Raw genomic sequence first — 25,536 nt, 5'->3', positions numbered from 1 at the left:
ACATTTCAAAGTATGCATGCCTTTCTTAACCCTTCAACTGAGCTTTCCCAGATCCCAGAAAGCTGATGTGGAAACTCATTACTGCCAACCACATCATCGTGTGTGTTCTCTTTTTCGCTGCCCTCAATTTTCTTCATCTAAATATCAGTGTACGTTATGAATCCTGTCATTTGTAAATCTTCGTTGAGCTAGCTTTCATAGTGAACTTTGCAATGCTGATTTGGCACCCCTGAGTTTACAATATTAATTCTTGAACATAAAAATCTTTCAGGAAGACATGAATGCATCCTGTGCGTTGGGCATCGTTCTGACTCAGTTTCATCTCTTCCAATGATATATTGCTATTCATTTGTTCTAAATGTAAGCTATATTTTCAGTGCTGCACGTATGGCATATGAAGGGGAAGGCTGTGCAATGCTTTGGAGCGCCGTACTCAAACCGTAGGGAACAAGTCTGGCTGCACTAAGCACAACTGTCAAGTGAAGCAGAAGTCTTGTCTAATGCCAAATTAGAAGTAAGAATCACCAGAACCCAAACTGATGCTTGAATCAGCAGGTGATACTGGTATCAGGCCAATTATGACACGGATACCATTTCGTAACAGACTTTACCTCTTAGCGATGTGTATTTAATATCTACATTGTAAGTAAAGTTTCTATGTTCAGGTTAATCCTGAGTTATCGGATAACTCTGAAGTGACATGCTATGGGAATCCTTTGAAAAAAGATTTAAGCTAAAAGAAAAAGAAAGTCAGGAAATAAAAAAAGAAACAAAAGCAGACTAATTATACTAACAGATACACAGCCCTAACCTCCCAATAGTCTTGCACTTTTATACACCATAGATTTCTTGCAAAATCATCCTGAATTCTGACAGAATGCATTGCTTCAGTCTTTAACATCATTAGTGTCCTCTTTCATTTTGTCCACCAGGGCTGGGGATCTTGATCTAGTAATAAGCTTCTTGCCAGACGCCCCACTAATTGAGCAGGGACTGAGTGAAAAGAAGTCTAAAGGGGTGTGACTTTGATGCTAAGGAGGCCGTGGAAAGGTGTAGGTTTAACAGCTCAGCCAGACATAATGCCTACTTCCTAACAAGGAACTCGCACCCTCCTCTGAACTTGACCCTGGCTGTAATTTTACCAAACCAAAGCATTTGCTAATAGCAATGATCTATGAATAATATGCCTATAATTTTGAGAGCACCCAAGAACAGAGCTTTCTTTTTCATATCATAAAACGATTTTTAAAGCACGTGAGCAAGAGGGATCAACTCACCTGTGTTTGGCATCACTAACCGGCCCCCCAGATGGCCAAAAATCCCAGTGGTTCTCAGCTCGCTTCTCGTGGAAAAAGAGGAAAGGTTCTGAATATAAGTGGTTTTGTTCCTGGCGTGTATTGTACTGAAGCTTCTGTTGTTCCCATGAGGAAATGTCCCAGAATGTGCCTTTCCATGATATTCAGCCCGGTCTGTCACCCCCAAAGAAACCATGAATGAACTCTGAACTTTGACCTTGATGTCTGACAAGGGGTTAAAGAGCGATGATTCTGTCATGAGCTCCTTGTCCATGGGGTCTTGCAGGCAGATGGGTCCGCTGTATGTTCTGCTCACTGTCAGGTCAGGCTGCATGGATGAGTTCAGAAGGAGGGAGTTACCTGATGAAAGGGAATTGATTGAGCACTCAGTTACATTTTACATGAAAGGGAAACTCTTCTGTGCACAGGCTTTCCAACTAACATGTCTAGAGATGCTAGGATTGAATTCCAGCAACTGGGCGAGTACAGGGAAGCGAGGTACCCTTCCACAGCCACTCCACTCAGTCACATTTTCATTTCACACAGTATTTTCCAATTTGGGGGGCAGCTCAGTGGCTAAGGTGGGTGACTGGGAATCGGGACACCTAGCCTGGACTCCTGGGTTTGCAACAAAAGTGCTGCATGATCTGGGACAAGTCACTTCAACTGGCATTTTCAGAAGCGCTAATCCCACAGAAGCGAATTTGAGCTCTTAAATCAAGCGGAGATGCCTTTCAAAATCCCACTCATCACCTGTCTGCCTGTACTTCAGTTTCCTTGTCAGTACAACAGAGATGGTACTTCCCTAAACAACGGGGAATGTTGTGATGTTTAATTAATGAAGTACTCCGACATCCTCAGTTGACAGGAGTTGTACTAGATATTCACAGTATTGAAGAGCTTGTCTGTGCTTCCCCAAAGTTTTAGCACTGTTTAAATGAATGCTATGATTTTGTAACCTAAATACTATGATTTTGTCCCTGATCCATAAAGGCAGATCTCAGTCCTTTCAAGCAGACAAGGAACATCAGTGAAGTCACTGCGGTTCTCTATAGGTACCCAGAGCCCTGCTGGTGCAAAGTCCACTTAGATAGTGTGCCTTAGTGCTGAATCATCCTTATTTATTTATGCAAGCCAAGTGCATCATCTGCTCCTTCCATCTCACTTCTGTCAGCTTGAAAAAACCCCCACAAGCCAGTTAAAACTTTAAAACAAAGCCATCCTCAGGGACGCTATGTAATGTAGCATTCCAAAAAGGCTTAGACGCGAGGTTTTGTCTGTGTTGTTTTGATGATTGTTCCGAGTGAAATCAGCATGAATTCTTCACCCTGGCATCCTCCTCCTGACCTCAATGCTATCTCCCATCCGGCTTCTTGTTTCCCTTTCTAATGCTCTCAAAAATGAGACTCTCATAGGGTAATGTTCCAAAGGAGATGAAACAATGCAGTATCACAGTGTTTTTTATGCTCCAGGCAATTCCAAAGCATGTGTAGCCAAGAAGTGTGAGGGGGAGGTAATATATATATAAATGCAACCTCACCGGGTAGAAAAGCAAGCTTCTTCCTCGAAACCTTTTCAGTGAGCCTATGGGAACAGATGGATGAAGGTTTAAAGGAAACTAGGTTGAACAGAAAAGTGGGACAACACTTACGTAGTAAAAATTGGCTTCAAATCTAATTCTCAGACATTTTTTGGCTCAAAGACTACCCTGTGAAAGGGGGAAATGACTTAATATAAGCTCTAAAGTTTTAAGATCATCTTTCGATTCTTGATTCCCAACTGAAAATGTAGCAGAGGTCTGGTTTTCAGAAATGGCAGAGCTCATTTGAATCTTTGAAAATTAGGCCCATTTCAGGTGTTTTAAGTTGGGTTAGCAACATTAAAACTGACTTTTTTTTTTACACAGTACAGAATGTGAACCACTCAGGAAACCCATTTCACACAAAATATTGGAGCTTTTTATATTGTTCTTGTCAAATCTTCTGCAGAGTTTCCAACAAATGATCTGCTGCAGTTCTAGCATCTGCTAAGTATTTCCCAACACCAAAGAAAAACAAGGCTTTAGACATGTTGGCTCCATACTCATTGTGGATAACAACTGCCATACTGCATTTGCATTTTTCTAGCAAGATACTGCATTTTGTATTATTACCCATGAGATGAAACTAAGTAAGATTTGTTTTGTGGCCATCAATTTTTTTAAGGGCCATTTCAAAGATCCATTTAAAAAGTATTTTTGATGGCTTTGTTGCCAGTATAAAACCATAGCAAACATGCTTCTTGTCCATTGACTAGCTTAAATGGTATGGAAGAATCAGGTTGCATCTAGATGTTTGTTTCCAAGTGACTGATCCGTCTACATCCTTGTCAGCTAAACTGGGAATAAGAAAAGAATTCCCAATGACCTCAACTCTTTCCTATCCAAGGGAAGTAAACAATTCACTAAGTTGTCCTATTCCTCATTGACATTAACAAATATCGCATATCTTTATGCATGTATATAATTTTATTTAAAATCATTCTACTGCTAGCTTTCAGTATGCTATAGTAGCATATCCTAGTCCTTGGAGAATGCTTGCCTATCCTTCAAAGTGGTAAATGGATTCTGAAAAGAGACTATTTTATACCAGAAGCTTTCAGATTTGGGGAAATCAGATGAAACTACTTGTTGCAGAAACACAATTGTGAATATTATGGCTCATCTTCTCCCCTGACATAGCTGGGCTGAAATGCTTTTCTGAGCTGACTTGTGACTGCCTCAACAGAAGCTAAAGCAGCTGAAGGGTTGCTCACGGACTGTTCATTTAACTGTAAAGTAGCAGGGAAGAGCTGCACTCCATCGTCAACCTCTGCTGCATGCTGTTTGGGGACTGAGCGTACTGGCCTGATGAGTAATTTTTCTGAGCAAAACAATATCATGTTCCAGTTTCTTTGCACTAACTGAATGATGCAAGAGTGCTGGGTCAGGGCACTAGAATCTGACAATTCTCTGAGGATTTTCAGTCCTCCCAGGGTCTGTGCTGGGTTCAGTATTATTTCATATCATCATCAATGGTTTAGACAATGAGATGAAGTGCATCTATAGCCGATTTGCGCATGACATCATGTTGGGTGGAGTTGCCGAGGCTCTGGAGGGTAGGGCTAGGATCCACTGTGACTTGGATAGACTGGAAAAATGGTCCACAATCTATCAGATGAGATTCAACAAAGACAAGTGCAAAGTCCTGCACTTGGGGTGGAATAATTGCATGTGCATGTACAGACTGGGGAATGATTGGCTAGGTTGCAGTGCTGCAGACAAGGACATGGATGTTACAGTACACCATAAATAGCCAATGGTGTGCTCTTTTTTGCCAAAGAAAAAAAAAGGGAATGGCATGCTGGGTTGTATTAACAGGAGTGCCACTTGCAAACTCAGGGAAGTGATTCTTCTCTTCTATTTAGCACTGGTGAGGCCTCACCTGGAGCACTGTGTCCACTTTTGGGCCCCACACTTCAAGAAGAATGTGGATACCTATGAATAGATTAAAGAGAGTCCAGTGCAGAGGGACAAAAATGATTAGGAGCCTGGGAAGCAGGACCTATGAGGAAAGCCTCAAGGAGCTAGAATAATTTATTCTGGAGAAGAGAAGACTGAGTGGGGAATTGAGAACAGCCCTCATGTACATTAAGGGTAATTTCAAAGAAGATGGAGATGTGTTCTATGGCTGTAGGGGACAGGACTAGAATCAATGGACTCAAGCTTCAGCAGGGGAAATTTAGGTTGGAGATTAGGACAAAATTTATGACTTTGAGGGTGGTCAAGCATTGGAACAGACTAAGTAGAGAAGTCGTGGAGTCTCCATCCTTGGAAATTTTGAAGAGTAGGTTAGACAGACGCTTGGCTTGAATGGTTCAGTCACAGATAATCCTGTCTTGAGCTGGGGGCTAGATTAGATGAGGTCCTTTCCAGCCCTACTTTCCTATGCTCTTAATGTCAAAGTTTGTGCTACTAAATCACATCAGAAAAGGGTAGATTTCATAAAAGACATGATGAAGGGAAGAACAATCCAGGCATTTTCAGGTTTTGCAGGTTTCAGAATTTTTTTGTGGGAGGGAGTCTCCAATCCCTAAACATCTTTCTCGGTTTTATATCATACTCCTCCCCATGTTATTGGAGTGCTTTCATCTCCTTCATTGCTATGGAGAGTTCTGAAGAGCTTTACTTTGTCTGAAAATACCACAAGGCAGAATTTGGAAACCAGATCCCAAAGGTACGAAAGTCAATACAGAGGTTCCCACTGGTTTTGGTGAACTTTGCATCAAAGTGCCACTGGCCCAAATGCAGCAAAACACAAGCTTGTGCATCAAATTTTAAGTAGAGATGCATCCATAAGCAATGAGGGTGAGGGTAAGAACCAGATGTGAAGTACTAGTAGTATGAATTCTTACAGTTATGAATTCTAAAATCCTATAATTACGTAAGTTACATAAATCCTAAAAAAAGTGACTGAAACTTCACTAATAAGACTAACGAGAAATGATCTGTGCGTCTCTAGACTTTGCCCTGGATCATTGTTTATGTACCATTAAAAAAGCCCCAAATCCCAAAGCAGGATTTAAACAGCACATTGAATTCCAAATTAAATAAGAAGTTAATCTCAAATAATATGAAAATGACATCATTAAAATTATGTTCCACTCATCAAAACAGGTTTGAATCTTCAAATGAAGGCATTCATTTCCACTCCCTTTCCCCTCCCCAATTTCTTGCTATAATTAGCACCTGGTAAAGAATAAGTCCCTTGGAAAGAAAACTATGTTAAAAAAAAAACAAAACAAACAATCCCCCCCGCAAAAACTCTGTAACATATTTCACTTCCCTAAAGGAAGGAAAAAATACAAGGCTGCTTTCACAGCCCACCAGCACACCAACCCACCTACAATAAGGCTACCATCTAGTTTAAAATAATGGAAATCAGAGAAATAAAATGCACTGTTTTAAATCAATCACCACCTGAATTCAAAATCCCACTTTTTATCCAAACAAATATTATTCCAGGATGTACTTGTCACCTGCTTAGCTTTACTGAACAGAACGTACAAAAGACTATTTATGCATGCCTACTAGAATATGCCATCAGAAAATCTATAAGGTATTCAATGATTCGATAGCATATACAGTGGGATAAGATAGGACCATATGAAATTAGTGGCTCAACTTGTGTTCCCACAGCAAGACCGTGGCAGAGACCAGCAAAAGACCACATGCATCCCATTTGCATGAGTCCCCTTTAGTATCAAGCTGCACAAGCCTGCTGCCGCTCTCTGAATGCTGGCTGCAGTCTCCGTCTCCATAGATGCTCTAAGGGAGGAAGATGAAAACCTAACACTAACCTTGCCGGACTGTTTTAAAATTAAATGTCTGGAAGCCTCCTGTCAGTGCAGATGAGTCAATCACATCCACACCATACTCGCTCTGGCTCCGTCTATAGAGTGTAACGCCCACTACCAGCACAGCTACAGCAATGACTGCAGCTCCCAGACCCGAGTACAAGGCAATATCACTGGCATTCTCGATATCTGAAAGGAAAGGAGGTAGACAGCAAATAATTAGTGACAAACACACGCAGATCCCTTGACTCCCTCCCCCAACACAAGAATGAGAAATAATAAGCATCTTGATATACCTGGGAGGATAAAAGAATATTAAGTTGCATCATTTGGGGCCTAGGACTTAAGATTTCCCATGAGGAATATGCTGAGATTTCCAGGCAATATATTAAAAAAACAACAACAAAACAGCAAGGCCACAGAGGGTGCTCCTTATGCGTGAATTTTACTTCAGTTGTCCTGGTTCATGAACCATTTTTATTAGCTAACTAATGGAAAAAGCATTGAGAACAATTTATAAATTAGCTACTTTAAGGAAATGGCTGGCACTGCAGTTAAGTTTTAGCATTGGCCATTCTTTATGCTAGAGACCATGAAATCAGAGCTGAGATCTTACCTGGCTTAGCATCCTCCATATCTGCATATTCCACAAGTCAGTGCATGTGTGTGTGTGTGTGTGTGTGTGTGTAAATAGTGGGGGCATGATATACGTCAGCCCCCAATTCAGCTTTGGGGTGCTGACTTTGATACAGTAATGTAATATAATGCATCCCTTTGAGGGGAGGCACCAGACCAGCAACCCCCGGGGAAGGTTCTGTAAAGGGCCAGGTTGCATCTAATCTCTGTCTTGTTTCCAGGTTTCTACAACCCGTCCTGGAAGAAGCAAATCATGACTGAAAGGTAGGTGAAGAGCTCTGAGACAAGCTTAGCGAAAATTTCCCTTCCATCCCTTATTTCATCCTCTTCTATGTATTTTACGGTGACATGGGTGATCCTCGCCTTTTCAAACATGCTGTGGAGCAGAAGGAATCAGCCTTCAGAGTTCTGTAGGCTTGCAGGAAGCTGATGCAATCCCAGGCATTATTTAGGATTTCTGCAAGCATTCATTGCCATTAAGAGAAAAATATTTTCAGTTGGGCATGTAACACACTCCAAGCCATGCTCACTCCTGGGATTCTGCCTATAATCAAGTTTTTGAAGTTTTGAAACTTTGGTAGTCAAAATCTGCCAAAGCTAATTCCATAATCGAAACTGGGACTCTCAGCACTTTGTGAGAGATTGCCCAATCCTGGTGTATAAGATCTTGTGGGATTTGGGACCATGTACTATGAAAGCAGATTCATTGGCAAGGATGCCTAGCATATGGACAAAACATCTTTTAACCACTTCACAAAAGGAGAGGGAGCTGCAGCTCAGGAGCACACATCTGAAGTTGCAATGTTACTGTGACATCTGCACAATCCTGCAGTCACCTGTTAGTAGCTTTGCCCTAACTTTGCTTCTGAATACAACAGGGTTCAAACTGCAGGGGATTTGCTGAACTTGTATCACACTGCAAAATCATATGGGATAACAGCTGCATTGAAAGAGCTTCCGTCAGTATCCTCTGATGCTGATACAGTTGTTACAGCTGACTACACTCCTAGAGCATCCTTAGTAATATGCTTTAATGTACACATTATAATCTGCTTATATGCCATGCACTAGTTTAAAGAAAGAAGTGGTTATATGGTCATGCTGTATATCTTCTACTGTGTCTCAGTGTGGTTCTTAGACTACAAAGTGTGTAGAACCATCTTTAGAAAAAGGTGTCTTTATTTTAAACAAAGAATGCTGAAATTAAGAATGAAAAGGGAATTCAACCCAAAGTATTTGAGGGACTGCAGAGTGAAAAAAGTAAATTGCAAAACAGAGTAACAGCACACATCAAAAAGCAGAATTCAGCCTGGTACAGACAGCCAGTAGCTGCCTCTGTGAAGCAGCTAGCATTCGCTTCGGATTTGGATTCAGCTGATTCGGGGGACAGTGATTCAATTATGCATCCCTTTGAGGATGGGTTAGGGTAGGGTTTGGGGTTTTTTGAGGGGGGTTGCCATTTTTCAGCCAGAAACATCTGACTGAAATGTTTCAATTTTCAAAATGTCACAGTGCACCTTGGTGTAGGGTTGCATTGAAGTTGTCACGATGGTGCAGAAAATATGCAAGAAGCAGGAATTCTTGTGGGTGACCAATATCTTTTTTTATTGGACTAACTGCGTGGTTGGGATAGACATAGGCAATCTTTTCAGTATTTAGTACTCTTCTTTGGGTCTCTGGGCGGGGAAAAAGAGACAGCAGACCTAAGCAGCAGGTGGGCCAAAAGCTTGACCCATCTTGTTTTTTACGCAAGCTTTTGGTCCATCTGCTGCTTAGCTCTGTCTGCTTTCCCCCGGGGCCTGCAGAAGGGTACTGTGATACATGAAAACTTGCCTATGTCTGTCTCAACCAACTGTCCAAGAAAAGATACAACTCGCACAAATTCTTTCCCTGATGTACGTTGTAATTTATTTAAAATTTTAGCAAATTCGATAAAAATAATAAAAGGTAGGTGTATGAAATGTTTATGGTTTTCACATTTATAAGTAAAGAGTTTTATGCGTGCATGTTTGTATGTATGTTCAAGGGGGAGGAAAAGTGGTGTCAAAGGACGAAAAAATGTTTTTGAAGGCCTGGAGTTGAAAAATATACAAAAACAGCATGGGTCTGGGGAGAGGGGGGAGTATTCATTGTGAATGCAGCCCCATATAATTAGCAGCTTTTCTCAAATTCCTCCCTGAGTGATAAATCACTGATGTGGGCTGAGACATTTCTCAATGACTAGGAAGAGATCATCTCTAGAAATGTTTCAGAGCAGGAGAAGAAAAGAATATGAAATGATGGAAAACAAGACTGATTGTATTTGTTCGCAAGGTCACGATATTTCTTAAAAGATTTTACATTTTGAAAATAAAATAACAGTTACTCTTAGTCAGAGACTTGTGGCTTTGCCACAGGTTTGATGCTGCACAATGGTCTGATTTTTAAAAAGTCAAATGTCTGGCTCTATATTTTTTGTTTGTTCTTTATCTTGAGCAAAGTCTATCCCAAGTCACGTGTGTTTAAAAACAGGTTTATAATGATCCCATATGGTACCCTGATGATGTTGGAGCCTCTCATTCCTACTGATTTTTTCTTCTAGGCAAACATAATTATGTCAGTCTTGTGGCCTGTCAAAAGTGGTTGGGAATATCATGAGGGAACAGTGCTTCCTTTCCGCTGGAGACCCCAAAACTGGACATTTGTAAACTGTTTTAGACAGTTAACCGTCTGAACAGGATGTACTGAACTCTCTTGAGTCCCCAGTCCACTGCCTTAGCCACAAAACTGGCATTCAATCTGTTTCATGCAAAACCCAGGAACACAAGGGAGCATGAATCAACTACATGCACATTTTTTTTGTCACTTACCTCCCAAAAAGACCAATTTTATTCTTAGGTAATTAACTCCAACTCCATTCCTGAATTAATTTTGTGGGCAATGACTGCACTGAGTGAACCAGGAGTAAGTAGCGTGTTATTTACCTGTAGAACTCCAGAAAGGTGGTGCATAGTTCAGGGATAAGGCAAATCAGTCAACAACTGCATCAGGTTCCCATGTCTTTTCAGGACTGGTGTGAGTCGGTGATTGTTTTGAATGTTTAGTTTCTTGGAAGCACTTCTTTTATTCATACTTTCAGTATAAAAATTGTGGAAAATCTTAATTGCGTTCCTGCCCCTCCCCATTTGAAATGGGCAGTCACATATATTTGAGGTCAGAATCTGACCTATCTGCACAAATATGCTTCTGCCACAATCACACAGGTAATAACAGCCCTCATTGTCAGAAGGGGATATGTAAATCTCAGCTTTTTAAAATATTGCATGTCACCTTTTAAAAACTCTTGGGATAAATCCACTGAGCAAATTCCTTAATTGTGTAATGAATAGTTATTTCTGTTTCTAAAATCTTAAAAGAAATATAGTTTGATAATATAAGTAACTGATACTCTGATTTGCACAAGGAAGGGTCGGCCAGTTTCAATTCTGGGTTTCCATATATTAGCCCAAGACTGCTATGTACATATTATGGATGCAAATAAGAATAATTAAAGCCTAGACCCCTGCCACACATTGTAACACAACTCCATGTTAAAGCAGTTAATGGCATCATAAAACAAGGAGTAAGCCACAATATTATTCCATAAAAAATATGTAATAACTTTGTGGCTGGTTCCTATCACACCATTAATTGAACGTGTGACCAGATGCTCCTGTGAGTCTGGGGGCCTCATGATCCTAGGCTCCCCCTACTCTGGCAGTAATGTATGATGGGCTCTGATGCTCAGTCCCACAATCATGCCTCTTGCCATGTGCATGTGGCGTGGCAGGAAGCATGTCTGTTGATCACATGTCCCATTGTGACTTTACCTGAACCAGGGGTTCTCATTACAACAAGCCAAAATAAACCAAACCAGTTTTGTTCATGCAAAACTTATTTTTGGTACCATGTTTATTGCTATTATTTTAAAAGATAATATGAGTGCACCGCAACTATTCCTTAAGAAGGGAAAATGCAACAGCAGAAGTGATTCTTAACAGTTAAGAGGCAAGGATTACTTGCAATAGCCAACTATAAATCATTACAAAGCATCATTGTCAAAAGGAGCCAAAATGGTACTTGGCTGAATTTGGGTCTTTGGAAAGGCAATGCTTCTAAGCAGCAGTTTCCATCTGTGTTTGGAGCATTGTTATTTCAAGACACTTTCATCTCTTCTCCCCTGTAGCCTCTTAGGGAGGATTTCCTTCCCTTGGGATAAGAAAAATTCAAGAAAAAGGAACCATGGCAATGTTGCTGCTGCGGTTATATTTTCTCCCCCCACCCCCCCAAGGGAGTCAACGGAAAAAAAGTTGCAGTCAACCAATTACTATTTAATGGTCTGCATCCTCCCAACCCAACCAAGGAGACAGCATCTCTCTTACAGCAGTAAGTTTTTATACTTTTTGTTACGAGGTACATGTTTGTGGTAATTGTAGCCTATATTTCACTCCACCTCCTGACATTGTTACACAACATTTATTGAAAGCACATCTGATGGTAATGAAGTTTCTATTAACTATGATTAAGTTTCATAAAGCACCTGAAGATAATTTAAGATGTGCAGAAGCAGAAAATGAAACATTTGGTTTAGTACATTAGGAAACGTAATTGATTAAATTATCTAATTTACAATAAGTGCTTTCCATGAGCGATTCGGGGCCTACATTGCCACCAGTTTGCCATTACAGTTTGCTAGGAGATATCAAAGATTTCTCTAGCTTCCTCCCTGCTCCCACTTCTTTCTCTGTTCGTACCCTCCAGCTATCGGACCTTTTTTTCTCTGCACACCCTTCCTAAAGGATGTGGAAGTCCTAACGGATAGGAAATGCAACTCAAAGCCAGAAAATCATGTACAAGGCTTTTTTAGCAAAACGAGTTGTTTCTCAATTATCTTCATAATTGACTTTGATTTTGCATCAATGATGATTCATGTAGTCGTAAACTCAGGCCCTGTTTCACTGAACAGCGCCAAACTCTATTTATAACATACTTCTAACCTCACATCTTAAAGAAACACAGTTTAATTCTCCTAGGAACCCTGTGTACAAAAATTGATTCCATTAAGGTTATATTTTCAGTGAACCAGAAATGAAAGCGGTTTGACTGATGTGTTGTTAGGATCCCATAATTAAGTGGGGAATGCACAAATAAAACTGTAGCGTAATACACTTTGACACAAAAATTACAGCACAGACCCACAGTGTAGGGGTATAATCCCACTAAAACAAAGATTAGATAAAATTACAAGGGTCGAAAAATGCAAGCTAACCATAACAAGCTTAGATTTCTCTTCTATCGGCTTTGATTAACCCAAGAAATATTTCACAGTTGGAAAAAGTGCAGGGAAAACCTCTTATGCAATGTCACTAGGCAGTCACGGGCTTAATTTTAGGACGGACACCTACACAACTCCAGTACATTACAAATGGAAAAGCTGAAGGCTAGGTGCTTTCAGCCAGTTAAGAGCTCCAGATATCCATGAGGATAACTGCATGTTTCTTCTCGGTATTATTACATTATATTTTTGCAACAATTTGTGCACGAGACCTCCAGCCTTTATGACTATAACAGGTGACGGTTGGTGATGCTGGTTGTGAACCCAAATGATTCTTTCATAACATGTGTGTCTTAGCAAAGCTCAGTCTGTTAAGTTGTTTTTACTGAACTTTCTTTTGTGAATCCCCATAAAAATTATCATTTATTCTGACACCTAGAGTCTGCTATATGTAAGCCTCAGAAAATATATTATGTTAGGACTTCCAAACAGTCAAGAAGTCCTCACTCACATGTCCGCTGTTTTGACCATAGCTAAGATTAAGAAATCAATTCCAAAATAATAAAACATGCAGAAAAGCCTACCATTTGATTCACAGGAATAGTCATTTTAAAATTTGTAAGCCCTATGGGCACATCTACACAAGACGCTACGGCAACGTAGCTTCAGTGGGCACTAACCGTGATGCTGCCGCTACTGTGCAGTAGGGTCGAAAAAGACCCGTGCCCTGCCGGGACTGCGCAGTCCCAGTAGGGACTGCGGAGTCGCTTAGTACCTGCTTTAGCAGTACCAACTGTGCAGTCAGGGGCACGTGTAGATGCGCCCTATCATTACTAAGTCAGGAGAAAAATGCTTCATATAGGTCCACATGCCTTTCATATAACCTTCAGTTCTATTTAGCTCTTAAAGAAGTAAAACAATGTCAGCAAAGATGAGAGATTATATTTACAAGAGAAAAAAAATAACTTACTTTGGGGTTTTATTTCATGAAGAGGTTTTTTATCTAAAAAGAGAGAGAGAGAGAAAGAGAGAGAGAGGGAGAGAAAGTTGCACTTAATACATGTATATGGAGTGTGTCTATTTCCTATATCACTTTCTGTCTAGTTCTATAACTGAAACATTTTCTCCTTGTTTGCTGACAATATGAGCTTTTTATCTTGTCTATATTTTTTCTTCATCTTCTTTTAAATCTTTCAGGATACTGCCTTGTAGTCATTTTTAGTCAAGTTCTGGGTAGCTAGCTTTCTCGGATTGTTTTTTCATATTACTTATTGTACACATGTGTAAAGATTATATATACGCAGGCAGGCTCAGATAAAGTCAGTCAAAATAAAATGCAATTCAGTATGCTACATAGAAGATGCAATGAAATGAAATGAATATTTAAAGCAGTGGTTCTCAACCTTTTTTGGCCTCAAGATACCCCTAATTAGACCTAAGACACCCACCCATCTGTAACTTTTGCAAATCGAGTGGCACCCAATTTAAAAAAAAAAAAAATTTATATACCATATTACATAGTTCACCTCCTTGCAGGGGGAGCAGGCAAAGGATTGTCCAGGCAGAAACAAGCCTAGGCCTGCATTTATTTACTAAGCTTATCTGCTTACACCACATCTTGTGCCACCCTTCAGAGGATCTGACAGCACCCCAGTGCGCCTGAGCACCCTGGTTGAGAATCACTGACCTAAAGGGAAACAACAGCACTTATAATTATACATCGTAACTATTATATATTAGATGAGGTAATTAGTGCTTATTACAGTATATAGATAGCTATTATATATTACAGGTATGGGCAGCTATCAAAACTGGTATTAACAAGAGCACATATGACAATGTATACATTAGAAGTATAGCTATATAATATAAGAGGTATATTATACAATATACATAACAATATGCAGTGGGTAATTTCCACTAACTAGATTTCACATAATGTGAATTATATTCATGTGAACTTCAACATCATTTGATATTCCTGTGCCTGTTTCTTAATACAGTAATAATGGTGCTGCTTGCTTGCTCGCTCGTTCTCTCTCTCTCTCTCTCTTTCCACAAGGACTTCATTTTTGGTGACCCAGTCCTACAAACTCCCATGAGTTAGCATGAGTAATTTTCACTGCAGTTCTGTTTTAAATACGTAGTTAGAAGTTATTCATAAACTGGGTCATTAGAAACAGGTGAGCCCCCATATTCATGTATATTGCTGAGGTAGGAATTGGATGGAAGCAATAAGAGACACCGCACGTGTCGCTGGGTAGAGAACCAGCGGAAGGTTGTGAGGTTTCTATGATTTTGCTTTTAGTTGCAAAGACAATGTTTGTTAACTAATTGGGTGTGCTATATAACTGTCACCTGACATTTCATCAGGTACCACTAGCATTGAGTTGGAATAGCCAGCAACAGACAGTTATCAAGGAAAGATAAGGAACAGCCAGAAACCATCAGGAAGAACAGGCAAGGATCTGTTAACGCTTCTTTCCAGTCTGTCATTTGTCTTCCATTCCCGGGTGTTTCTCAGCATTCCTCAAAAATAAAGAGGACTGTCAGTGCTCTTTGGCACTGCTGGATATTTTTTGAGATTGGTCAGGAACACCTGAGACCCATTAGCATCCAAGGCTAAGGTGCATATAGCCACGAAATACCCACCTACATCCCTTATTCAAGAAGCATGGCTGGAAATCCCTGGGAACACTTAGCATTCTTCAGTAAAACCACAGATTGCAAGAGATTATATGAGACTAGCCAGGAACTCTTAGTATTCATTTCAGGTCACCAGAATTACCAGGGAACAGTTGCCATTCATCAGTATTCATAGGCAAGATCCAGGAGCTCACAGGGAATATTCAGGAAAGTTCAGTATATCACATTCACAGGGAATCCATCTTCTGTTGAGCAGCTGGAGCTGGAAAAAAAACAGAGCATCTCCCAGCTTCAAGCCTGATGGATGATTTGGCACTTGAATGCGGGATGTGGACAAAACTCCAGACAGTGCAAATGAGATCATTTGGGTTCTCCCCTAGAAGGGGAGCTCCTGAGGGACCTAACATGACCTGCTGCTCTGGGCTGCTAGCAGAAGAGCCTGCTTGAAAGATCTCAGGAGAGATGGAATTTGCAAGGAATGAGCCAAGCCCTGGCAAAGGAGCTCAGCCCATGGTCAAATGAAGTAAGAGTCAAATGAGATCATCCCATTGTGGGCAGGAAGGGGCCTTTAAGAAGGGGTCCAGTTTGCTCATCCCAGAGCATATCCCAAAATGAGAACCAGGGTCTACCCTCCATCAGGATTCAAAGGAGGTCCTCCTAATGAGGGAATGAGATCCTGCCTACAGCCAGGGGTCCAAATAGATCCAGTTAGGTGGGGGAAGGAGCAGCAGGCAATTGGGATCCAACAAGCTCATCACTGAGCTGGAACCAGGTTCTGCCCTCCACCAGGGCTCAGAGGAGGTACCCCCAGAAGGGGAAGAAGGTCCTGCCTTCAAAACAAAGGTCCAGTTCATTCCTAAATTAGACCTGGGAAGGAGCAGCAGGCATCCAGGGGCCAGTAAGCTCATCCCTGAGCCAGAAGGAGGTTCTGCAGGTATCATGGGACATCCTGGCCAACAAGGTGCTGCCATCCTGCAGTGTTGAGATAGCCGAAGAATCAGACCCAGCGGAGACAGCCAGGTGCTTGAGGGTGGCAGATGAGGCCACAGCACAGCTAAAACAAGTTTCTATCCTCACCCAGGAGGATGAGAAGGTCCTGCTGCAGCCAGGCCTGCCTTCAACTAGGGGGCCCAGTGCAGTCACCCCACAGCCACCAGGTCCTGCTTTTGACCAGTGGCCCTATGAGGTCCTGATTGAACACAGGGCAGGGGGCAGCCTGCAAGGAGGTTCAAAGCAGACCCAGGGCAGGGAGCAAAAGTCCGACCATCCCACAGCCAGAGCAAGGTGCTGCTTGGGCACGCGAAGTGTAGGAGGACATCCCACAGGCATGGGAATGGGAGTCACTGCACAAAAGGGGAGTGCACATCAGCTCCTGGATGTTGCTGCTGGGAATGGGCCCAGGAGCACGTCCAGCTCTGCTTCCTTTCTGTAATGCCCAAATGTAGTGCTAAGATACATGCTGACAAAGTGTTTTCTCAGACTGGGCAGAGCGAGAGGGGCCAGGAGGGCTGGAGTAATTGATATTCTGCCCCTGCTCCCTGAGGGATGGGCTCTGCCTTGCATCCACGGCCACCCAAAAGACTCAACTCACAGCTGCAATGTGTGGGGGAGAAGATGGGCCTTTTCCAGGAGGTGACCCAGGCTCTGGGCCTCAGCACTTGCACACCATAATTCATCACGCAGACACCCACCCACATGGCAGACACACCCGGTCTCTGTCTCACACACACACACTAGGAAGGAGGCTATTTTTCCTGCAGCCTGGGAAGAAAGACAGTGATGAGTGCCAGTTACTTTCCTCCTCGAGTTCAGGGCAGTAATCAGATGTGCCAGGCAAGGGAACTGGTGAAGTTTATGACTGGATCCAAGCAGACCTGCTCCTAGGTACAGAGTCATTTTATTTTAGGATAATCAGAGGCCAAAAGCCAGGCCTCCTGAACTGGGAAAACATCCAGGGGGGAGAAGGGGATGTCTCTCCCCTCAACCAGGCATTTCTACTCTTTCATGGCAGCTGAAGGAGTTAAATCAGGGCTCATGATTTCAATTTGTCCACAGCTGAACATAGATCCATCACAGCCTGGTGCTTCCCGGGTAGCTGCAGATTTAATTGATTCGGTGGGTCAAGAAAGCAAGCTGTTGGTTTGAGGCCATGTTACTAGTGTAACCCAGGCAGTACTCCAAGAGGTACCCCTCTCCAATTGAAGGGATCAAAGCAGGTGCACAAGCACTGTGGGAGGTGTAGGGATTCTCCTCCCCCTATAGAGCAGAGCCAGACCACAAATGGGGATGTAACCATATACCTTTTAATACTGGGAACATAACAGGCATAAAATCAGAAGGTACAGAGGACACTACAATGCCCCAAGGGGGCAGGATTCAACAAGGTTAGACACTTACAATCATTGACAAAAAACAGGGTTAACAAAATATAAAACTTAAAGAGCAGAACAAATGATACAGGTTGGTGAAATATTAAAAAAGGCACAAAATGCAAAATGACAAGGAAACATAGGGCCTTGGTACCTGCAGGGGGAGAAAACACAATGGCCTCTTTCCACTGCAAGAAGATTTGCTTCTTGTTATCTCACTCTCCCCAAACCAGCTCAGCTGGGACTTGATCCTACATCTCCCATGTGATAGGCAGGAATGCTGCCACACAGCCACCACTGCTCTAGCCTGCTAGGGGTCTTGACCTTCGTGGAGCCTCGGCCTCACCTTGAGCTGCCTGGCCTCTGATTGGAGGAGCTGGAAGCAGAGCTGGGAACCTCTCGGGTCCCTGTTGAGATGCTTGCTGGAGCAGGGGAGCCTCTCCTGTCGGCTGCAGCCTCTCCCAGGGCATCCTGGAGCCCAATGGGGAAGCCTCTCCTGCCGGCCACATGCCGCACTGCTGAGGGTCCCACTGCCCTCTGCAGGTCTTGCTCTTTCAGGCTCTTCTGGGGCACTGCTCCTACCCCACTGATTCAGCTCTGCTAAGGTCCTTCCTTCTTGTCCCTTACTGGTCTCTCCCCTGAGTCAGCCCAGACTGCCCCTTTTATCCCTCTCCAGGTGACCCAAGGGGCCAATCGGGACACAGGGGGTGAGTCTCTGGGGCCTGATTGGTGCAGAAGGGGAATCCCAAGTCCTCCAATTATCTTTTACCCCTTCAAAACCCCTGGGCCAGGTCACTGCCAGCCAGCCTGTCACACTAGGTTTGGGCAGAATATTGTAGCTGCTGTCCCCGGTGACAAGGATGCCTTCTCAGGTGAGTACTTTGCTATTTATAGGATGCGACAAGATTCTTCTAATTATTGCCCTCTGTTGTGAGAAGCACTGCGAAGGCGCATCCACCTCTTCCTGCACTTAAGCTGTGGGCATGGGCACTTGCCCACCCATGTAACAAAATCTACCCTTGCAGAAAAACAGACACCCCTCATACGCAGCTACAGGCAGACAGACAGAAAGCTGTCCAGCCCTGGATGTGCCCCTCATGCAAGGTCCTTAGAAGCGACCCTGACATAGTACCCTGGTTCAACAGGAGCAGTCAGGTCAGCAGAGCTGCACGGAGGGGGCTGGTAAGCAGGAGCATTTGACATGCCATTTGTTTCTGTGTGCCCTTTCTCTTGCCTGTGTGGGTAGCATGAGTGCCTGGTGCTCCTCAAAGAAGCAACACAATGGGCATGTGGTAGGGAAGCTCCAGTAGGAAGGGGTAAGAGGAGCGAGAGCGGGGGCTATGGATGCTAGAGTCCCGGCCGGCACCTAGCACTGCCAGTGGGTCTCTGTCTCGGGTGGCTCCTGGTTTAAGCTAGCTGTGACCTGCCATGATGGCATAGGTGAGTGTCCCCACGCTTGGGAGCCCTTGTCTCACAGTCCCCTAACAGCCCTCATCCCAGGTGCTGCCTGGCCCAAGACGTCTGGGTCCAGCTTGGAAAATGCGTTGTGAGGGAGATGGGGGTCTGCCATCAGGGAGAGCTGGCCCAGCACTGCCGCTCATCCAAAGAGTCATTGGGTAGGCTGTGTTTGGCTTCATAATGATCCTTCATATGATCCTGTTCTATCATTGCCTGGTGGCTCCTCAAGTCCCATGCACTCAGCCCTTTGCTTGCCCAGTGATGCAGGAGTCTTTCCCAGCATTTAACTTGTGACACTTCAGCATGGCATGCAGTCCTCCCTGCATGCCTGCTTCTGGTGTGGCCAGCTCCTTGCACAGCGCCGAGGTCCAGCCAACTGCCAGTGCAGAGCCGGGGGTGGCTGGTTGGACACTGGGATGATTCACCCCCAGGTGAGCAAGGCTGGCATGTGGCAGGATTAAGTCCTGTCCTACCACAACCCTTGAAGGTAGTTGTACCCCATTCAGGGCACCAGGCTGCCTTTTCTACTGCCTTCATCTTCCGTGCCTTAGAGCATGGCTCTTCCCTGAGTACGAAGAAGGAGGACTGGGCTGTGCTGCCCTTGGCTCCATGATGCCCTGAGACAGGGACCGAGCATGCAGCTCATCAAGCACATGGCTGCATTATGCATGTGGGCACCTGGAGCTTGGCCAGTGATCGGGGCCTGCCCCATGATGGCCACTTGTCCCGGCCACAGGGTCCCAGTGCTCTGCCCTCCCTCTGCCCCAGGTGCAGGGGCAAAGCCCTGAGGAGTGCTCAGTGCTGGATGGTGCCCAGTACCCTCCTGCTACATGCTAGCCAAGGCACCTGCTCCTGCCTGCCCCATGGCCAGGATGTGCAGGCACCACCAGGCAGGGATTCATGGGTGAACTGATTTATGGGAGCATGTTTATGCTGGGCTGTGACATGCCAGAGCGGCTGTGGGCATTGCTCCCAAATTAAGTGTGAGCTGTGGTTGAAACCTGCACTGCCTAAATCACATGGCAAGAGCTGGGAATGGCTATAAAGCCTTCCTGAGACTGTGGTTACCTGATGTCACTGGGAGCTGGCTCAGGGGCCTCAGAGTGTCCTAGTACTCCAGCAGGACATCTGCAGGTGATGAGGGCTTGGGGTCTGGCTGTCCAGCCCCTCTGGAAATCCTTCCCCAAATGCCTAGCTGAGCAGTCGCTCACAACCTGTGCCTCAGCCAGGGATGATGCCATGACCCCACTGTGTTACGTCAGGCCACAGGGCTCCTGCACCATAGGGTCTGGGGCTTTCCCAGCAGAAATGCCGAGAGGCTAGCTCTCCAGGTCATTTTGTAGCAGTCCTGCCTCTGCCCAGCCGGGGTGGGTGAGCCAAAGTCCGAGCCCCCCCAGCAGGGCTGGCTGGAAGGTGAGGCAAAGGCCTCAGCCCTTGCAAGGGAGCCCTTGCCTCTGGGGCGTCAGGCCCCAGCAGAGGCTGAGACAGGGCACCAGGGCTGGCACAGGCTCAGCTCCCAGCTCCGTGACACGTGGCTCTGAGTCCCTGCAGGGTCCCAAGCGTGAGCAGCTGACCCTCCAGTCCACTCCCCACCTGCCCTACCCAGGGGCAGCCCCAGCAGAGGCCTGCAGCCTCCTGCAGCTTCTTCGCACTGAACCTCCAGCCGCAGCCCCCACAGACGGAGGTGCCCGTGTGCAGCCACAAGCCCGGCCGTGCTCCAGGTAAGTCGGGCACGGAGAGACTTAGGCGCAGCCGGGGGGAGGCAGTGCAGGGAGTAAATGAGGCCTGACGGCTGGGGCTTGCAGGAGCTGCCTGAGGCTGGTTCGTGTCCAAGGCAGAGGGCAGGCAGTACCTTCCCCCCGCCCCCCCCCCCCAGAGCCTGACTCACCTCCCAGGCTGTCTGACCTGGGCGTAGCACTTCGCCCCCACAGTCAGGTAGGTGTACACCCGACAGACCTGCCTGACCTGCCCTGGAGCAGAGCCGTGATCCCAGGTCTCTAACGTTTCAGCAGCTGAGCTGTCTGCCAGGCTGCCGGGGTTCCTGGGTGAGGTACTCCTGCTCTCACCTAGCTGCACCCATTCCCCTGACGGGAAGTGAAAAATGGAGGTTCAGACCCAGGACAAAACCCAACAGACTGTGGCCCCTCAGGCTGGGGCTGCAGCCACTGCGCTTTTTGAGGCTCTTATCCGGAGGCACTTAGTGCCTACAACACTATTACCCGTGTTTCCAGTAGCCTGGTGCATGGCGTGTTTTTGGAAGTAAGTCCCACGCTGGTCTGTCAGAAAGACGAGAGCTGTCACATCCTGGTGCGGGAAAAGCGGGTCTTTTGGTGTGAACAGTGTGACAGGTGTCTTTATTTATCTTGAATAATGTGAGGCCCCATTCAAAGACACCAAAGCCCCCCCAGTCTTTACCTCTCTCTTTCCACCTCAGAGGCACCAAGTCAAGGGGCGCAGCCCAGAGCTCCCTCTGCAGCGATGCTTGCCAGCCTGGTGGGGTGAGTGCTGGCCTAGAGGCTCAGTGTTGTGGGTTTGAATCCTGGCCTGGCAAGGGACGCTGGTCTCCTGGGCAAGTTCTTTTTCTTTTGCAGCCTCTTTCATTGCTGTGACCAGAGGCACAACCAACAGCTTCCTGGTCAGGAGAGCTGGATAGCCTTGTGGGAAGAGTGCTAGCTTGAAAGCTCAATATCATGGGTTGAAAGCCCAGCCTGGCATAAGGAGCTGGATAAGACCCTAGATAAGCTGCTCTCTGAGGCAAATTCTTTACTCCTGGGGCCCCCTGACTCTTGCCTTGCTGTGGCCAGAGGCACCGAGTCAAGAGGCCCTGGCTTGAGACACTGGTGGCATGGGTTCTCCTCCTGTGTGTGTCTGGGCCTGGCTGAGCCATCCTGAGTGAGCATTTGACCTGTGGGCCTGGTGCCCCCTGGCAGTGCTGGCTGGGGGCACGGCAGGTGGGGTTGGCTCGACACTTCTTCTCAGCAAGCCGTAGGCTGCTGTGCAGGTGGGTACTGTTGCCTGGGGAGGGTTTTGGCACTGCTGGTGTATGTTTCTTATTATGCAGTCTTTGTCACCTGTGGACACTACTAGTCTGCTTTTGAGACCCTGGACTTGTGCACTGGGAGTGCCAAAACCCTCCCCAGGCAACAGTACCCACCTGCACAGCAGCCTACGGCTTGCTGAGAAGAAGTGTCGAGCCAACCCCACCTGCCGTGCCCCCAGCCAGCACTGCCAGGGGGCACCAGGCCCACAGGTCAAATGCTCACTCAGGATGGCTCAGCCAGGCCCAGACACACACAGGAGGAGAACCCATACCCTCAAGGCCAGCCAGCTCTCCTGCCAGGGGCCTGTTGGCTGTGCCTCTTGACTCGGTGCCTCTGGCCACAGCAAGGCAAGAGTCAGGGGGCCCCGGGAGTAAAGAACTTGCCTCAGAGAGCAGCTTATCTAGGGTCTTATCCAGCTCCTTATGCCAGGCTGGGATTTGAACGCATGATGCTGAGCTTTCAAGCCAGCACTCTTCCCACAAGGCTACCCAGCTCTCCTGACCAGGAAGCTGTTGGTTGTGCCTCTTGACTCGGTGCCTCTGTCCATGGCAACAAAAAAGGCAGCAGGCCACAGGAGCAAACAACTTGCCCAGGAGACCAGGTTCTCTTGGGCACCTGCTTGCCATGCCAAAGTGGGTTTTGACCCCATGCCGCTGGGTCCTTAAGCCAGCACTCTCCCCACAAGACAAGCAAGCGCTCCTGGAGGAAAAGCTGTGGGAAAGCCCACCTTGGCGCAGCGCTTCTGGCCAGAGTAATGAAATAGCAGCGAGAAAGAGCTCACCCAGGGGAGTTTCCCAAGTCACCCACTTGCCTTCCTCAAGGCAGGATTTAAACCCAAGCCATCTGCTGTCTCTGCCCAGCCAGCAGACATCTGCAGGGCAAAGCCTGTCTGCTGCTTCTCCCTGTCCCACACCTCCGCCTGCTGCAATAGGAGATAGTCACTGAGCTACAAAAACAAAAACAGAAGAGACCCCGCTTTTGCCAGGTGCAGGACTCAACCACGCAACCTCGTGCTTCTGGGGCAGCAGGCTAAATCAGAGGCCACTGCATTTCTTCACCTACGTCTGCACTAATGGCCACTCAGTGGCCCCGCAGGAGAACAGACCTGCCAGTGACATCAGCAAAAGCACCAAGTTCCTCCCCAGCAAAGAGCAATTAACTGCTCTAGAAAAAGACACTGTAGACTAAAGTCACTGTCAAACCCAGGTGAAGGGCTGAACCTGCTCCAGCGTTGCCTGCTGGCCAAGGCCTTTGGCTGTGGCAGACGGTGGCATAGGGTCAGGACCTCCCTGCTTTCTGAGGAGGTGACGCTGGGTGCCCTGCAGAGTAGAGGGAGCAGCCAAGGCTGATGCAGGCTCTGGCAGGGAGGACAGCTCTGGGCAGGCCTGGGGGCAGATGTTCAGTTCCCAGGGAACAGGAAGTGCTCAGCATAAGTCCCAGCATCACAAACACACTTCTGCAGGGCCCTAACATCCAATCTCATCTAGCCCAGCCAAGCGTTTGCCTTCTCTGCATGCCAAACTCCACCTGGGTCAACTCACCCCTCTGGAAGTCAGCAAGGAAGCTCATCCTCAAAGCCAAGCTGTTGGCAATGTAACCCTGTTGCTCGTCCTGCTCGTCACACAATGGGCAAGAGGCAGTCAATCACCATCCTCTCCCTGACCACCCCTCTGCAGTTGAAGACTGCTATCAAGCCCAACTCCTCCCTAGACAGTCCTATCTTGGGATCGCTGCTCCCTCTGAGGCAGAGACCAGAGCCCTCCAGTGCTGGAGTTGCTGCCTCGCCCCTGGCCCCATACTAGATGCGCACCAACCTTGAGGGTGACCCCCACCACTTGCTGTCATGGCTTTTCTCAGGCCTCAGCTAGCATTCAGGTGAGCCTGGACTGCCACCTCTTGCTGCAGCTGTGTGGGATGCAGAGGAAGGGGCAGGTGATGGAGGGAACTCAGGTCCGGTCCCCTGCTCCACCAGACTCTCACCAGAGGGAGGACACAGCAAGAAGGGGCTGGGAACCAAGGTGGAGGGAGGGCTCAAGTTAGAGTTGAATATTTCTATAAGGAACAAAGCAGCCAGCATCAGCGAGTCACTGAGGACATGGGTGCTGGCAGTGAGACAGCCCCAACACTGATTTCACTGCCAAGCCCAGCTGTTTGAGGTGAGGACCAGCCCTTCCTGGGGGGAAAGTGCCCACCATTCCTCCCGGGGTTCTTTCCACCTCCTGCGCAGTGCCCAGAGCCAAAGCCTGGACAGGCAATCCCATTCAGCAGACCCCTCGGCACCTGCCAGGATATGAGCAGCACCTTGTCCTTCTCCCACCTGGCAGGGGCAAGAGGGAGGCTGCAGAAGAGCTCTCGGCCCTCCCGCTTGGAGCCAGGGCTTCACAACCACAGCAGTTTCTGCAGCCCTGGCTCAGGTTGGCTGCACTGCAGCACTCACATCTCTGCCCCAGCTCTGGCACCTGGGCATTGCTAGTGCAGCCAAATCGGGCAGGCAGGGTGACCATGTGGAGTGGCTCAGCCCTGATCCTTCCAGCTGGTCTCCCAGAGGGTTCGGCACAGGGAGGCTGGCAGTGGCTGCAGGACAAGCCAAAGGTTAAGCTTGGTCATGGTTTATTCTTGCCACACACCTCTGCTTAAATGTAAAATCTCAACAGGGTGTTGTTCTATAAAAACCCTAAGCATGATTTGTGAACTCTTGCAGCCTTGGTAATCTCATCAGAGTAATGGGATTATATTTCAAATCACCACAGCATGTTCATTACACATTTAAACTCCTTTGACAGAAGAAAAGTTAAATAAAATGTGCGCGCCAGCCCTGGCTGCCTCTCCAGCTCTCTCCCTTGGTTAGACAAACAGAGCTCCAAAATGGAAAAAAAAAAAAGCTCAAAAAAAGGCCTTTGACACAGTGTCCCACCCAATTCTGGCGGGCAAGCTGAGGGGCTGTGGCATTGCCGAATGCACGGTCACACAGGTGGCCAACTGGCTCCAGGAGCGCACCCAGAGGGGGGTGGTGGACAGGTTGATGTTGACCTGGGAGAGTGTGGGCAGCGGAGTCCCCCAGGGCTCGGTCCTTGGGCCAGTGCTGTTCAATGTCTTCATTAGCAACCTGGACGAGGGTGTGGAGAGCACCCTGTTCAAGTCTGCTGATGGCACCAAGCTGTGGGGTAAAGTGAATACACCGGCAGTCAGGGACCGTGTCCAGACAGACCTGGCTGGGTTGGAGAAGTGGGTGGAGCTGAACAGGATGCGGCTCAACAAGGACAAGTGCAGGGTGCTGCACCTGGGGAGAGGGAACCAGCATTATGGTTATCGGTTAGGGGCTGCCCCTCTCAGCAGCACAGGGGCAGAGAGGGATCTTGGAGTCAGGATTGACTCCAGGATGAATATGAGTCGCCAATGCGACGAAGCAATAGGCAGAGCCAGCT

The 25,536-nt window shown here is 46.5% G+C and overlaps 1 protein-coding gene across 1 annotated transcript in view; it reads right to left on the bottom strand.

The window, feature by feature from the left end:
• Nucleotides 1-25,536, bottom strand: part of UNC5D (unc-5 netrin receptor D) — a 187,356-nt gene that overhangs the window by 53,266 nt on the left and 108,554 nt on the right. The window contains exons 8-10 of the mRNA XM_090053908.1: nt 13,568-13,600; nt 6,672-6,857; nt 1,278-1,655 (exon numbers count right to left, since the gene is read on the bottom strand). Coding sequence (XP_089910034.1) covers nt 1,278-1,655; nt 6,672-6,857; nt 13,568-13,600 — 597 coding nt within the window. The remainder of the gene's footprint in view (nt 1-1,277; nt 1,656-6,671; nt 6,858-13,567; nt 13,601-25,536) is intronic.

This window comes from Crocodylus siamensis, chromosome 6 (genome assembly GCF_052110815.1).
Source record: "Crocodylus siamensis isolate JL-2025a chromosome 6, ASM5211081v1, whole genome shotgun sequence".
Lineage (NCBI taxonomy): Eukaryota > Metazoa > Chordata > Crocodylia > Crocodylidae > Crocodylus > Crocodylus siamensis.
This window is presented reverse-complemented; position numbering and strand designations above follow the sequence as displayed.